This window comes from Apteryx mantelli, chromosome 7, assembly GCF_036417845.1.
Source record: "Apteryx mantelli isolate bAptMan1 chromosome 7, bAptMan1.hap1, whole genome shotgun sequence".
Lineage (NCBI taxonomy): Eukaryota > Metazoa > Chordata > Aves > Apterygiformes > Apterygidae > Apteryx > Apteryx mantelli.
Genome location: NC_089984.1, coordinates 3,084,678 through 3,100,937, shown reverse-complemented (window position 1 = coordinate 3,100,937; position 16,260 = coordinate 3,084,678). Strand labels below are relative to the sequence as shown.

Sequence of the window (16,260 nt, the reverse complement as noted above, 5' to 3'; positions counted from 1 at the left end):
TGTCTTGTGGGATGCTCTCCAAACTTTGCAAAGCAGCCATACTATGTGCAGCCATTTCAAGGATTTTCCATGATTATAAAAGCACACTAGCTAACTCTGAATTAGACTGAACAGTCTCAGTTATATAACTCATTACTACTTTCAAGCATACTTAGTGGAAAGAACAGGAGTTGTAAAATAATGGATGATGGGAGATAAATTGGCATGTGTATGAATTAAAGTTTAAACAAAGGAACTCAAGTTCTTTCTTGGAATAGCAACATTTTGATGTTTCAAATCCCCCGACACTGGTTTCATAAATGCAATAATGTAAACCATGTGCTGGGTGGTGATTTTCTGAGGACCTTCCCGCTTTCATTGTGTATTTTATTACAAGCCAAATGTGACATTAAATGCTATCCGCTGTGGCTTGGAGTTAAATACTTGCTCTGTTCAGAATAGCAACACTCAATTAAACAGCATTTTTCATGATCTGCACCCTCTATTGTCACTGTGTTTAAGGGAAATAATGGGAGCACTGACCTATATTGCGTTTCTTATTATCAATGGAGATGAAGCGTATGCAGGGATTATCAGTGATGTACTGCGCAGCCCAGGGGACATCAATCTGTGTACTGGCTTCATAAAAAAGTCCCAGAGCATAGCGAGAGGAATAGCTCACAGATTCCAGCTGATGCTTTTGACTTTCATTAATTACTGTGGAAGAAAAAGAAAAAAAGTGAAATCAGACAATGTTTTTTCTCTTAGAACATTAAACGTGTGCATCCTGTGGTTAAGCTGATTAATCTTTCCTGAAAATGACCAGACTGCTCAAATTGTAAGATTTTAATAATAAGCCTAGTGCTTTCTATTTTTTTTCTGGGACATCTCTTCATGAAACTTTATGGCACATTTATGAAGAGTATGTCCTTCACACACACTCCCCTCCCCCATCTGTTAGTGGTTTATCTTCTAAGTCTCTGCTAGTTGCCAGTGATTCAAAACTTCGATGACAGGTGACTTTTTCTCAAATCCTTTCCCATATTGTGCTCAACAGGCAAAGAAGATTTTCTTGGTGGGATTAAGAGGTTCGGGTTTGCCTCTAACACATAAGGTAAATGATTTTATGACCTGGCAAAGAAACAAATGACTTAACATATCAATGGAATGAATATAGGAACTCTTGACTCTCCGGGGAAAATACTCATATAGGCCCTGCAATTTTTGTGTTGCAATTCAAATGGATGAGAAGAGGAGATAAAAAATCCCTATGGGCATAGCACTTTTGCACTGTACTCTATTCTTGAGTGATACTGAAATACCCAGACTATTAGCAGGCTTGAGATTAAGAACAAGAGGAGAATGTATGCTAAGTTTCTTTTTTTTTTAACACAATAGCAATGGGGACAACCTGAGAAACTCTCAGAAATGAGACCACACAAAAGGCTTACAGTGAAGCTCAGTTCCTTTAGCTGTAGGTATTTTTAGGCAGTTTAGAAACTTTCAGAGCAACCCTGAATCCATTTCTTCCTGTGATTAACTCTCCTATCTTCTAATTACAGTAAGATCTGCTTTTTTGTCTTAATTTTATAATCTTCATAAAAAGCTGCAGAAAATATTTTTAGTCCCACTGTGCACTTAAATACTATTTTATTTCATGCAAAATGAAAATAAATCAGTCTGACAATTCATGGAGTTAGGTACTACATCTCTCCTTGTACCACCAAAGAGACACCCAATGCTTTTGGGAAATGGTGTAGAACATGCAAAGATGGAATCTCAGAGGTCTCCTGCCTGTATATTAAATTGCACTCTCCATTATGTTTCTTTATAGATTCAGTATCAAGAGGCAAAAGACAAACAACCAAGCTGCTTAATTTTATGCTAAATCCAGTCAACCTTTCATGAAGAAATTAGCAGACGCTGCTGATGATTATATCCAGTGTCACAGTTCCCTGTTCATACCAGACTAGGTGTTGAGTGAAGGATCAGCTCTGGTCAATACTGGAGCTGACTCAGTTTTACATCCTTATCAGTGACCTGCACCATGGAATGGAACGCACCCTCCACAGGTTTTTAAATGACAACAAACTGGGACGAGCAGTCAATAGGCCATGGAGGAAGACTGACATTCAGAGGCACCCCAACAGGCTGACAGGAACCTCACAATGTTCAGCAAGGGATAAATGCAAAATCCTGCCCTGAGTCAGACCAGCCCCATGCACAGGGCCAAGCATAAGTGCAGTCAGCAGATCCAGGGAAGGCATTATTCCACCCTGCTCGGCACTAGTAATGCCACATCTGGAAACTGCATTCAGTTTGGCCCACCGAACCCATAATGGTACAAGGGAGACACCAACAAATTGGAGACAGTCCAGTGAAGAATCACTAAGATGGTCCACTAAAGGGGATCTCCATCCTCAGGGATTGGCCAGACTCACCTGGACATGTCCCTAAGCAACCTGCTGTAGCTGTGATGTTGGCCCTTCTGTGAGTTGGGGTTGGACCAAAGACCCTCACCCAGGGTTGCTTCCAGCCTGAGCCTGGCTGTGATTGTGTGATTCTGTGTATCTTGTCCACACCACAGCCTCCTCCCTCTGACTGCAATTAACATGCATTAAAGAAAAATGTTGACATAGCTGACCTTGCTGTCATGAACAATACTGATCTTCAAAACTGACAACCAGAAAGGCTTCATCACACGCTACTCCATTACACATTCTCTCTCTGGGAACTGATATTTCCTGCCGTGCCAAGGTAAGACTCTAGGAACCAGGGCCATAAATTGAACCTTCTGAATCTGGTGCCATAATGCAGGGACTCCTGATTCATGCAGTGCCTGTCAGGGGCAGGAATCCAGCAATGCTGTCAGAGAATTTTCCAGTTGGATTCACACTTAAAAGCACATTCACGCTAAGAAGTCTTTGCAACAACTGCCACTAAATTTGAAAAGCTTACGTACCACTGCTCTGCATAAGGGTACATTCCCGTTGCTTCTACTGGTAAATTACCTTCTTGTCAAACAGCATCAAGGCTGCCATGGTTAGGAGTCTATTCAGCATCGTAGAAGACTTGATGGGGCTCTGGCTGCTGTTTCAACATGCTGTGTCTATTCTGGTAAACAAAACATGCCTGAGACTGTTCTCCAGCACTGAGGTCAGTGGCCCACTAGCAAACTCAAGGATGGCCACATCCCAGATGCAAGTTTGCTGGCATGGACACTGGTGAGCAGTCCTGCCCACCAACTTGATCCACACAGAACACCCCTGCCTCTTAACCCAGCAGAACTGTCACACTTGAGAGGCTCCACATGACTGGGATGGGATACCCTGTTTTGGGACTTGGTGGTGCAGAGGAGGAGGGGTCCTTACCCTCCATGAACTGTCCCGTGCACAGAAAAGCCTAGGAGGGACCATAAAAACATCAAAAAGCAATGAAGTTTTACACACAGGGGACAACAAGCAGGCAACAGTGCCTTCCTGAGCCCATCCTGATAGAGAGGAGGGCTGGTAGAAGCCACAACCCCCACCAGCCTGTGGCTGACCATTTCAGGTGAACAAATCTACAGGTGCTTAGGTCAAACTCCTCATCATGACTGGTTCAAGTTGGCAACAGTTCCATGTGGCCTCCCTAAATGTGCAGGGACACAATTTATGTTCCTATTTGGTGTCATCTACAATGCTTAATAAATTAACCACAAGGTCTACCATATCTTGCAAGCTTTGGTGAACCACTAGAGAAGGTTCATCAAGGACATCGAGGCCACTCTTCACAGAGAGGTGGCTTCTATGGGAGGATGCAGTCCTCCCATGCAGTCCCTCCACAGTCACAATCTCTCACCTAAAAGCACACAGGGCAACTCATGGGCATCTGCCTCATCCCACTCATTTCTCTAGTTGTGTGTTTTTTCTGTGATATTTCTTTACTCTCTTCCTCTGCAGTTCACACAGATGAGCAATTTCCCCTCTCCAGTCCGATGTCCCATCTGAGAAGGTGTGAGGGGGCCCAGCTGCTCCTCGCTCTCTGCCTCTGGACCGAGATCTTTCCAAGGAGGATCCATTTCTCTTTATGGACCTCAAGAACTGCTCTAAGTATTGAGTCATTGACCCCTTGCCCTCTGTTGTCACCTTCTCTTAGTAAAGATGCCTTCAAGGAAGTTATAGTATAGTATGGTTCCCATTTGTCATACTGCTGGTCTGTGATCAAGACCCAGGAACAACCTGATATGGAGGTTGCTGTTGGTATGCTACTGCCTAGAATGGCTGCTGCACTAAGTATGCATACTGTCTGCGGAAAGATGACCATGTACAACATGCTCCAGAGAAAAACAGATAGTGGTTATTGCAAGAGCTGCTCACATCTTTCCAGTTGACCTTAAGCATGTCCTATCTGAGGAACGAAGCATGTCCATCTCACCTCAGAATGTCAGATGTGTTGTGGACCTCCCATCTGTGTGTGCTGCCCAGTGTCTCCAAGACAATACCTAGCACTTGAACATGCCCACGTCCTCCCCATTCCTCCTCCCTTATCTCTCACCTCTGTAGAAACCAACTGCTGACTTGCCAGAGATGGGCTTATGCTATTGAGGCAGATGGTCAGGGCTGAAAGCTACAGTGTGGACAAGGGCCCTTCCCAGGCATGCTCTGCTCCTTCCTCCAGGGCTGGGCTGCTTCCTTAGGACCCAGGAGCATGGTGTGTGGTGCAGAGGAGAGCATCTGGGGCCCTTATGGGTGAGGAGGGGCTCTGTGCTACTCCCTCACCCCTCTGCTAAACCTCCGGTGCAGCCTGGCAGGGCAACCATACTGGGCTGTACCTGTGCTGACTTTGATCCCGGCTTTTCACGTTATGTAAAGGTATTACATTTACCCTGGCACTGGCAGGCTGTGTGCCTGCAACCCTCTGCGGCTGGGTGCTAGAATCCCCCAGCTTTGTGACAGTCTCGTGCAGGCTGTGATCTCCTTCCTGCTCCATGCTTCCCGGCTTCCACGTTGCTCTTTCCAGCTTCTGCAGCCCCCAGGCATGGAATTTTTGCAGTGTAGCACCGCTGTTTGGCACAGCCTGCGACAAGGAGGGGAAGGGAGGGGACTGGGCATGGGTACGGGCCTTGCTGGAGGACTGTCCTAGAGCAAAGGATACCGACATGATAGGGCTTTGTACATCCTGCCCTACTGGGAATGTTCCCTGGCCTGTGCTAACTCCCCAATCAAGCTGCTAATTTAACAGTACAGCCACTTGTGTGCCAGCATCCGGGAACTGTCTGGGCGGTGCTCTTTAGTGCCAAGTCCAAACAGCAATGTTAGCAATTTCAGAAACTGTTGTCCCAATTCCTCCTGGCGGATCACAAGGGCACTGGCAGGGACCATAGCAGTTGCTAAACACACACCACACAATAGAGGGGACAGATCTAGTCCAGAACCCCCCCCTGATCTCACACTTCCCTCTCCCCCACCAATACAGCATGACCTTGGGAAAACAAGCTGCCTGGAGCACCACCAATTTAGGGGAGGGATCATATGATGCAGTGGCTGCAAGGGCAGGACTGAACTTGATGGCCCAGCAGAGCCCTTCTTGTTTTTAGGCACAGAGCAGCTACAAAAGCAATTTAAACAAGAGAAGGGCCAGTAGCGATGTCATCAAACTTTTCTATGGTTTTGACTGTATGCTTTCTTTTCAGTGTCTCTTTCAGACTGTTACTGCTGGTCTCAACACACCTCAGCTTCTCTTCATCTTCCCCTCTTCTCCACACCTTTCTTGCCTTCCTTTTTTTATTTTCCCTTTTCCCTTTTCTGTTCTTCATCCTTCTCATTATTTAATACCCTCTCAAAGGGAATAAATCACACAAAGCTTGCTTCCTTGCTGGCTTAGCATTCAGCCTTTCTGTCTGTCCAAGATGTACTTAGATGTCAGTTCTTTCAGGTAAAAGCTCTATACAGCTGGGTTTTGAAAAGTCCATTGCCAACAGGTCCCTCTCTTAAAGCTATGATAAACAGTCACAATGTATTATGCATTCTTGCTGTGCTCTTACAGAATATAAAAGTACTATAAACAAGCTAATAAATATAAAGCTGCAATATCCCATCTAAAGCACTATTCTTTGTCCAGGTTAGCTTGGCAACTTATTTCCCTTTGGGGGAAAAACAAATAAACAAAGCCTCTTTCATCCTGAGAAGCAAATTCCCCTGGCAAAGTTCAGCACATAGAAATCTTTACACTGCGGAAATACATTTGAGATAGAAATCAACTCCCTGTCTTGAGGACTGCACGGCCCAGTGGAAACTAAACTGTATTCTGCATTCTGCCTCTGGTCTGCAGCACATGTTGGCTGCTGCAGCTGAACTGAACTGTGGGTATAAACTTGCCTAGGTGTGGTTTATTACCGGCAGCACTTCAGTAGATACAACCTTCACAACGTAAGTATTGCCAAAGCTGAGCCAGCCAGTTGGCTCTAAGTACCTCGTTTAAGACTTGACATCACTTTATGGACCTGTCTTCACAAGCTATAAAGTTTCAAGAGGGGTTAGGGTCGTTGGGGATGCTGAACAGTGCTGCAGTAATCAAAGATAAGTAACAATTCTATTGACTTCAAGTACGTAAGTATATGTTGAGCTCAGCAGGGAGATGCTGGAGAAAGAAGATGAAGGAAGGTAATCAACCTAGCTGAGTAACCTCCCAGCAGAGAGGAGATGAGAAAGGGCAGACATTTTCCAGAGCGTGGGCACCAACCTGAAGTCACAGAACCGTGAGTTAACAGATTAAAGGGCTGTATACAGCTAGGGTGGCATGTTCATAGCAAAGAGGGAAGGATAGCTTTCAAAAGAACTTCCTTTTCATTGCTTTGGGAGGTGGAAGAGTTTATAGGCTTAACAACACTAGATTATACTGCCCAGAATCTGCAGCTATTTTGGTCAGAGTGGCGTGTTGCTCACTAGTCCCAGAAGAAAGCAAAACACAAGCACCGAGCAAATTCTCCAGACTCATTCCTGCTCTGTACTTGGGATTTCAGGACTGAACATGGCAAGCAGTCTGACACTGAACCAGGGAGCTTACCCCCAAAGATAAACCATAGCTTGAAGGGAATCTGTTCCAAGACAGGAGATGGAATCAAAGGGGCAGTCCTGTGACATTAACATTCTCCCTCTGCCCCACACATCAGAAATTGATACACCTCCTCAAGCACATGACATCTCTTTCCTCTCTCACACTTTCATAACTCAGTTTCCCATTTCCATTCACAGGCATGCCCAATATTATTCTGTATCCTACACACCCAGTGGAACTGTGTCTACATGTGGATTAGAATTACCAGCCAGGCTCAGGCTGGAGGCACCCCAGGTGGGGATCTCTGGTCCCACCCCAGCTCACAGCAGGGCCAATGCAGCAGCTACAGCAGGTTGCTCAGGGCTATATTCATGTGAATCTGGGCAATCTCTGAGGATGGAAACTTCCCCCAATGCTTAGGGACCCGTCCCAGGGCAGTACCACTTGCACAGGGAAGGACGGTTTCCTTAGGGCCAGCCAGGGTTTTCCTTGTTGCAGTTTGTGATGGTGCCTCCGGTGCTTTCACTGTGCCCCTCTGAGCAAAGTCCAGCCTTGCTGTCTCTGTAACCTCTCTGGGTAGTGGAGGATTCAGTTGGATCCCCCTTCACCTTCTCATCTCCGGGCTGAACAAGCCGAGCTCCTGCAGCCTCTTTTCGTATGTCCTGGCCTTCAGGCCCACCATTGCTGTGGCCCTGCACTGGACTCGCTCCAGTTTGTCAACATTTCTCTTACAATGGGGACCCCAAACTGGACACAGGATGCAGATGGGGCCTCATTCGTGCCAAGCAGAGGGAATAACCCCTTCTGTAGGTTTGCTGGCTGTGCTCGTGCTATCCCAGTCCCGCAGGGGGCTGGCTTTCCTTGCCATGAGGGCGCACTGCTGACTCCTGGCCAACGTGCTGTGCACGAGGACCCCCCAGCCCTTGTCTGTAGAGATGCTCCCCCAGTCAGTCCCAGCCTGTCCTGTGCAAAGGGCTGCTCTGTCCCAGGGCAGAGCTTTGTCTCTGTTGGACTTCATGAGGCTCCTGTGTGCCCCCTTCTCCAGCTTGCCAGAGTAACTCTGAATATCAGCCCTGCCCGACCACGTATCAGCTGTCCTCCAAATTGGTGGAATTATTGTGAAAAGGTTTCCATTGATTGTTTTACTTCTATTTCTCTCTGACCTTATCATAAGCCAGAAATGACTAATACATATTGTCCCAAACATTCAGGTTTATATCTCAAAAGTAAACAGCATATTAATTCAGGTACCGACATATGTTTGCTAAGCAATTTGCTTAATTATTGCTTAGGATTTTTAAAATAATGTCTGTGGCTCACTGGACTCTAAATTGCTGTATATTTACAAGACAGAGGAAGTTCTTATGGCTTGAGAAGACAGGCAATAAAGTGATGTCAGGTTTAGAAATCCAACAACGAAAAACCTGAACTGTATGCAAAAACAATGGTATGGGTTTTAAGAGTGATTTTTTCCCCTTGTTCCATCCATTATACATTTTTAGCAGGGATAACAAGTTGATCTAAGGACATGAACAGTGCCTTCATTTTGAATTTCCATACTTTTATTACTTTAAATGAAAACCAGACTGTTGTTTTAATGTTGTGTACGAAACCACAAAATAACTATTAATTTTTCCCATTCCAACAAAAACGGTTAAGATGATTTTAATAACATTTTGGAAAAAAAACAGCTTGCAGACCATGGAATTGTCCAGCATACAAGAAACAGCCATAGCATTTTAAAGCAATGAATAAACCCATGAAAATCTTATATATTTTCCACTGAAAAACTTAGCTGCAGCTGCACTGTGAACGCCACTAATGTAAATGTCCTCTGGAGACTTCATCACATCAAAGCATGGGGTATGTATACTTTATTTGCTGTTTCTCTAGACACTGACAGCAGAGTGGATTACTTATCTGTAACACTCAATAAATAAAGTAAGGGCCTTTTATCTGCTGTTCCAGTGATTTAATGTCACCTCGCTGCCTCACTCATGTGTTGTGGGAAGGAGAGGACCTAGAGATCCCATCAGGGCCAACATGAAAGAGGAGAGCCAAGGCTTCAGTTGGCAGGCTGGGAGCATGGGCACCAGGCCATTCAGGAGTCCAGGACGGAGCCCAGCCTACCATCTTAGAAGCCAGGGAAGCAAAAAATAAATCTAGTTGCTGTGATGGCCAAGAGCCGACTAGGAAGACCAAGGTATAATCCTGGAAGTTTAGTCATTTGCCCAGCAGGTAAGGCAGGGGATTGCAACATGCCTTATCTGCAGAAACGATTTGCAGAAGCTAGGTAACAACTGAACCAAGCATTACCAGCTCACAGCAGAGCTCAGAGGCTCTGTCAGGGATTGGAGTTTGTAACTGCAACACTGAGCAAGCAGAGACAGAGAAGAGAAATGATAGGTGGGTTAAGGATTCAGATCAGTCTAGTAACTGAAGCAGAAGTTACTCGTAACTTCACATAAAGGTTCATAGGTGTACCGCTGTAGGTCACAGCTGCTGGGGACAGGGAGAAACCCTGTTCAGAACTGCAGGGAAAAAAGGATGCCAAAATGTGAGATACACTACAGAAATTACTTTTCTGGAAAGTTTTGCAAGTCTTAATTCTGTATTTCTAAAAGCTTGTGGATTCTTATCTCCCAATCAAGTCATCAGATGATTTCAGAGCTCAGCTGGGATGCTTGTATCCAGTTCTTGCATGCACATAAGGATATGTGGGCAAACCTGGGTAAACAAACTGAGATCCTGCTTTGAGAGACTTCCAGGGATGAGAGGGAAAATACTCTATTTTTTTGACTGTCCAGTTTTGTTTGGTGACACAGAGGACGTTGCATCCTGACAACTAACAGCCTCAAAGAAGACAACAAACAGCCAGACATAATTTGTGTCACTGCAAGCAGCTATCGCTGGATAGGTTCAAAATCACTTCCTAGGTAAGGCTAAGGTATTTTAAATCTAGACATACCTAGACCTTGCCAACCACTGATGCACTAAGAAAAAAAAACATACAGCACTACTTTAAGGAATGATAGTGCTTTTAAAGTAGCAAAATATGAGGACGCTGGGCTTTTAGTTCTTTGTAAGAAAAGATCACTCTTTCAAGTTATCACTTTTTACTGGAAACTCTATTTTCCCAATAAGCTGACAGCTTTAGCTTTCATGGGAATACTATCAGACCCTAGCTCCAACTTTGCAACTTTGCCAGAGTATTCTCCCAATTCAGTGGAATTCCTGATTCATGTGGACCTGTTCTTAGCACTTTTTAAAGACATTCCTAGCAAGCAGCTCTGACCCAGGTGTGTTTGATGGAATTAATAATTTCTGCTCAGCATAGCAGTCCTGCTGGGGCTGCAGCATGTCAGTAAAAATGAAAATATCCCAAAGGACACTGTGATTTGTATGAAGGGATGAAACAGCCCCCAACATTCACCCACAAGAATTACAGGAGGGAAAAGGTGTTTCTACAGTTACACTTTATTCCTCTCTGCTTGAGTTTTAGCAAGCATACATCTCAGTTGAAGTTTTGCCAGCAACTGTGGCTTATGAAATGTCTTAGTGCTAATTCCCACTCCAAAGTATTTGCAAAGGAAATGTCACCCTCATCTCTTGGAAGGCTTGGTGGGAAACTGAACAGGAATGGACAGAAAGATGCACTTATGGCCTGGTAGGAACCTGGCTATCTTCTGTCACAGACTAGCCGTCCCCCAATTTTTGGGACCTTAGCTTCTTCTTTTGGAAACAAAGCCAGTCCACCCACTGCAGGGTGGCACAGAGAAAAATAAAATGTCCTGCCACTGTTAGCTGTTCTCTCTCTCACCTTTTGGAAAATTTTGTCAGACATACAGATTTAAGAAAACCTGCTCAATTTATAAAGGTTCTTGGTAGGTGTCCCAAATTTTCCAGCAGATGGGTTAGCTGGGAAGGAAAACAAACCTTTTATGTGCACAAGGCCCCCTGGAATCCCCTAATACTCAATTTGGCCTTTGAATAGGTAGGTGTCTTTCCACCTCCTTCTTATTTTCAATCCTTTATTTCTGTGACTGTGTACTATTCTCACAGAGATGCTCCCAATAACCCTACAACTAATGCTCTCCTCTAAAAAGTTTTGTTATTTCCTCAGACTGCTTTGTTTAAGATTTTATTTGCAGCATCTCACTTTCTGATATGCTGGGAGCAAATCTAAACACGTCAATCAGATGCCGCCGGCAACACAGTATTTTTATGCAGCTAGCGATCATCACTATTTTAAAAGTTAAAAAGGAAACTGTGGTTAAACGGTAACAAAGATATTTTTAGCCTAGGTATCATGTTAACAGATTTTAATAAGATGCTCACCCAGCAGAATATGCAGCTCTGCTAAGTACCTGGAGATACAGTTTATTGTCAGGGCTGACAAAGTGCTACTGTAGCTCTGTTTGGGACATGAATTATTCAGAATGGCATATTATCATAACCCTCATACAGTGAAGCCTGCTTGGATGGCAAGTACTTCTTCCTCAGCAGGCTTGCGGAGACCTTTTTTATTGCTCTCCAAAACAAGAAGCTACTACTCTGAGATGTCTAGTTCGGTGGTCACAGAGGACAGACTTTTCAGGCAATCCCCCACTGTACAGTCATTAAAGCTGACACTGTGCCATGACACTGGCCCTCTGCCACTGCGCTGACCATTTCAAGATGCAGACTGTTCCTGCTTCGGCGTTTGCGTAGGAGGGAGCAGAGGTTATGAGAAAGACTTCATTTTTAAGTTCAGCTTCCTTATCAAACAGCTTGAGATTTAAAAAAAATCGGCATAATAGTTAAATGCAGCCATGCCTATATTTGCACGGAAATAATCACTAAGCACAGTTCACACAGTTGCAATATCGTTTTCATTTTCTTAATACACTCAGCTTCTATTTGGATAATCTTGTTTGGACTACAGCACAACGCTTATTCCTGCATGCATGCAATGTCCAGACTCAGGACAACAATTTAATATTATTTCAAATCACTGTGGTCCAGACTGACTTGCTAGAATGCTTTTTTATCTAAAGTTTTTGGCATGTGAAGAAACACATAGGGCATACTTAGAAATCCAAACGATTAAGCAGAAAAAAAAATGCTGAAAAAAAGTGACAATGCAAGTAAGTTTTTAATCAAGTTTCTAATGATTTTGAGAAGAACTAAGCTTGAATAGATGTCCATCAGCTCCTATTGACAAGATGAAGAGCAATCCACACACTTTTAAACTAAAACCTCCATTGATTTTCATAAGAAACATTACATTAATTTCCTGCAGTAGTACATGTTGCGTTGGAATCAACTTTTGCTATAAACAGTGAAACAAAACTACCATTTTTAGAACTCTGGACAAAGCTTGCATGATGGCAGAATACCACATGCCATCATCTCCTAGAAGACAGACAAGTACCAACAAAGGAGGGATGAGGAGAGGGCCTGTCAGGCTGGTACACTGGAGATCCTCTTGGGACTTCAGGGGATCTTTGCCAAACAGTTGTGCTTCAAGTCCTCCCCTAACATTCATTTAGCAGTAGCAAAAGGGCTGCGTCTTGCTGAGCTGATCCATCCCTGCCCCCTGACACCACTCCAAAGGCCAAGGCCAGTGCCCATCTCCTCCAGACCAAACTGGAATAGATCCTAGATCTTGCATTTTTGTTGTAGGAGACTGGCTACAGAAGCATACTTCAAAATTAGCTTTGCTTCCTCTCCCTTTAAATTAATCCCTATTATACATATATTTAGGTCATACTTTTTCCAAAAAATCCCCAACCCAAAGCAATAATATTTTTTTGTTATTTTTTAATACATAATTTGATTTTTATATTTAACCAACTTCTCCTATCCTCCTTTCCCAATTCAGTGGCTTATTCTTAACCTGTACACTGCATTATGCACACTTGAGAACCTCCATGCTGTTCTCTTCAGCCCATATGCATGGTGTCTAATTTGTGGGTGGATTTAACGTGTACATTGTCATTAGATTCACAATTTTTGCATTTTGATTAGTGAAGTCTTTTATTACTTTTTAGACTCATTATTTGGATGACTGGGTTGTGAGTGAAAAAGGTGAAGCGTAAAACGCTGATTCTCAACCAGTAATCTATTCATTTCCATGGCGATGCCATTGGAAGCAATGCAATATTTGAAGTTGTGTACCAGGACTGCATATGCATATGCTAGTATTGTGAACCTATAGCATGTGTGATGTCCATGCACAACACACCAGTTTGTCCATCCTTGAATGAAAATGCCACTGTAGTTTAGTGTATCTGTGGGTTTTGATTCTTTGCGAAAGCATAATATTTTTCAAAATTCATGACAGCTTAGTTTTAAAAATGTGGACCTCTAGCTAAGCTTTCACCCCAGGAAGAACAGGATATGACATTTATAAACAAGTAAAACTAAAGGAGGAGGCAATAACTGATTTTTCAGACTCCAAACTTCTTCTTATGTTTACATAGTCACCCACCTGGGGGAGGAAAACCAGTCTTGTAATGGTTCAAAATGCCTGTGTTTTAGCCGGGGAATTTCTTCCAGATTTTCTTGGGAGGGACAATAGATAAACACCTCTGGGGAGCCACCAAGAGAGACTCACTGCTTCCAACAATGAACCAAGATCCACTGGGTTTTCCAGGAGATTTTGGACAGAGTTATATGCTAGAGACATTTACAATTAGTCCCAAGCAATTAACCAATAAAGGTCAAATAAAATTAGATACATGTATGTAATACATATTATATACACATATATTACACACATGCACTCCTACTTCCACTTTGTAACCATTTATAGGTAATGACATAGAATATGCAAGACATGCTACCATATAACTCTCATTAGCTTACTTGCAAACACAATTTTCATACTATAGGCAGAGGAATACTTACTATATGATGTCCTGACAGAGCCCCGTAGTTTCTATGGTTGATATCAAAGTTATCAGAAGCTAAAGACATCTTTGAGAAAATTTGTTTGATGTTATTGAGACCTACATATGGATTTAAGATCTTATAATTCGGCAAAGAGATTTGGGAAAGCTTTGTAAAAAGATAAATAAAGGTCACTTTCCCTCACACTGCCTCTGAATTAATTTACAAATTAATCCAGATTCATCTTCATTGTGTTCCATGTCATTACAGAGGACTTAGAAGAGCTCTCTTCCTACATCAAGTTACAAAGTATTACACAGACTTGTTCCACTGTTTGGTGCCAAAAGCACATTACTTACACAATCTTAATCATAAAACATTCAGCAAATAACTCATGCACCTAGTGTACACTCGTTGAGCTGAATAATAAAGTGAGAGGATTTACTTTCTTGAAGTATGACACTAGTTGCCGAAATAGCATTAACAGCTTTTCAAGGCAACAGAGAAAGATGTTGGCTTACTGCTCTGTTTTGACTCAAACAGAATAAACACATAAATAAATTGAATTAGATCTGCCCGATGTTTTTGGTTTCTGGGCTGCAGCTCCCCACTGAATACAGTGGAAGACCCTAATGGCATGCAAAGCTGAAGCATGGCAATTGGAGGCTCATCCACAAGATCTCAGTTCAGAGTCCCTTCAAAGCTTTCCTATTACTAAACTCAAGTCGATACCTGAAACACAATACCAAATAGTGGTAATGCATGCTCACAGGATCAAAATGCAGCTTTACAATAATGGACAATATAGATATTTCTGTTTAAATAAGTACTAGAGAGAACACTTTCATGCATTAATTATTGAGGAAGGAGTCAGCTGGCCACTGGAAATCTCCATTTGAGACAAGAAAAATTAACTTACTTTTTCTCTCTTTTTGAAGTAGGCATGCATGTCTAGTTTATTACCAGGAGGAAATAAAGGAAAAGAATATAGGGTAGAGGTGTGAACATGAAAAAGATGCAAGAATTGTGTTCAACTTTTAACAAGAATTCCCCTCTAAGAAGGGATTTTTAGAGGATTTTTCCCCCATTCAGACCAGACTTGTTAGCAAGTTCCAGTACTACCTCTATTTGGACCTTTCCCCTTCTCATTTTCTGAATCGGTCTGAACAACAGCTTTATTGGGCTTAAGTTCTTGTATTGGAAGCGAGGTTTATGCTTTCAGAGACTAATACACTGCTGCTGTTGTCTTTTCTAGGCTGAAGAATCCCAGGCTATTTAGTCATCCTTTGCAGAGGAGCTGCTCCGCGCCCCTGGCCGTCCATCCTTGTTCACATCTCCAAACATTTTTGACTGGTGAAAACACAAATGCACACAACATTCAAGTTGCAGGCACACCAAGAATGTGTATGGTGGCATCATGATACTCCCTCTTCTGTTCCCTATCTATGTCTTAATTCATGTTTAATATTTGGTTTTCTTTCACAATTCTAGGGAGAAATAAGCTTACATTTTCATAGGATGCCCCAGCTCCCACTCAGGTCTGATCATGGTCAGATCAGGTCTCATCATTTGATATATGAAGTTAGTATTGATTTCTCTGATCACTTTACACATTTACAGCTCTGATCATCAAAATGAAAGGGGGAAAGAGCAAAACATGGCCCTTTATGAAAAGCTATAGAACACATTGTAGGGCCTGGCATTTAAACCAGTCATCTAAACCAGTATCTGAATGGAGCTGGTGCATCACAGCAACAGGCGGCAGTGTTGGAAGCATCATGCTGACAAGAATTTCAGAAATGAGTGAAAGAATACATACAGAAGAGTTCCCAATTAACTTGCATTGCGCTTGTGCAGGCCAACTATGCAGCTACGTCATTAAAAGGACAATTCTAGAGTAAGGGAATTTCTCCCTCCCCAACCTTTCTGCTAACACTTTCTCTGGTTAATTACCTGGCTTTCCATCTCAAAGAAGACCAATGTCAGTATTTTACAGTTGCTAACATTGGTGCTTTAGCTTCACAGAAACATTTCATGTTTTGCAAATGTTGTGCATCCAGTATATTTTTTGACACAGGGACAAAGGAACTAAGCCACAGCTCTCTGAAGAAAGCCAAAACGCAACAGCTCTGAGGGCATGCCAGCCCATCGTTAGAACTTTTGATAGCCATTACCTGGGTACTGCAAGTTTAGTATACTTTTTATTTCCATACATTATTCAGATGAGGAATATACAAACAGAAGGAGCTAGGCCTAATGAAATATGAAGAGGGATCTGAATGGCCTGTTCTGTTGTGCTTCCTCACCTTTGTCATTATCTGCAACATGGCCTTGGCCTTGATTAATCAATCAATCAGTTGTATCTGAATA

The 16,260-nt window shown here is 42.9% G+C and overlaps 1 protein-coding gene across 3 annotated transcripts in view; it reads right to left on the bottom strand.

Annotated features, from left to right (window-relative positions):
* The window catches only part of RNLS (renalase, FAD dependent amine oxidase), a 95,927-nt gene that overhangs the window by 21,845 nt on the left and 57,822 nt on the right, over positions 1-16,260 (bottom strand). For 2 of the 3 annotated variants that reach the window (XM_067299485.1, XM_067299486.1), the window contains exon 5: positions 523-696. The exons of the other annotated variant lie outside the window; for it this stretch is intronic. In XM_067299485.1, the coding sequence (XP_067155586.1) occupies positions 523-696 (174 nt within the window). The remainder of the gene's footprint in view (positions 1-522; positions 697-16,260) is intronic. 3 annotated transcript variants of the gene reach the window in all.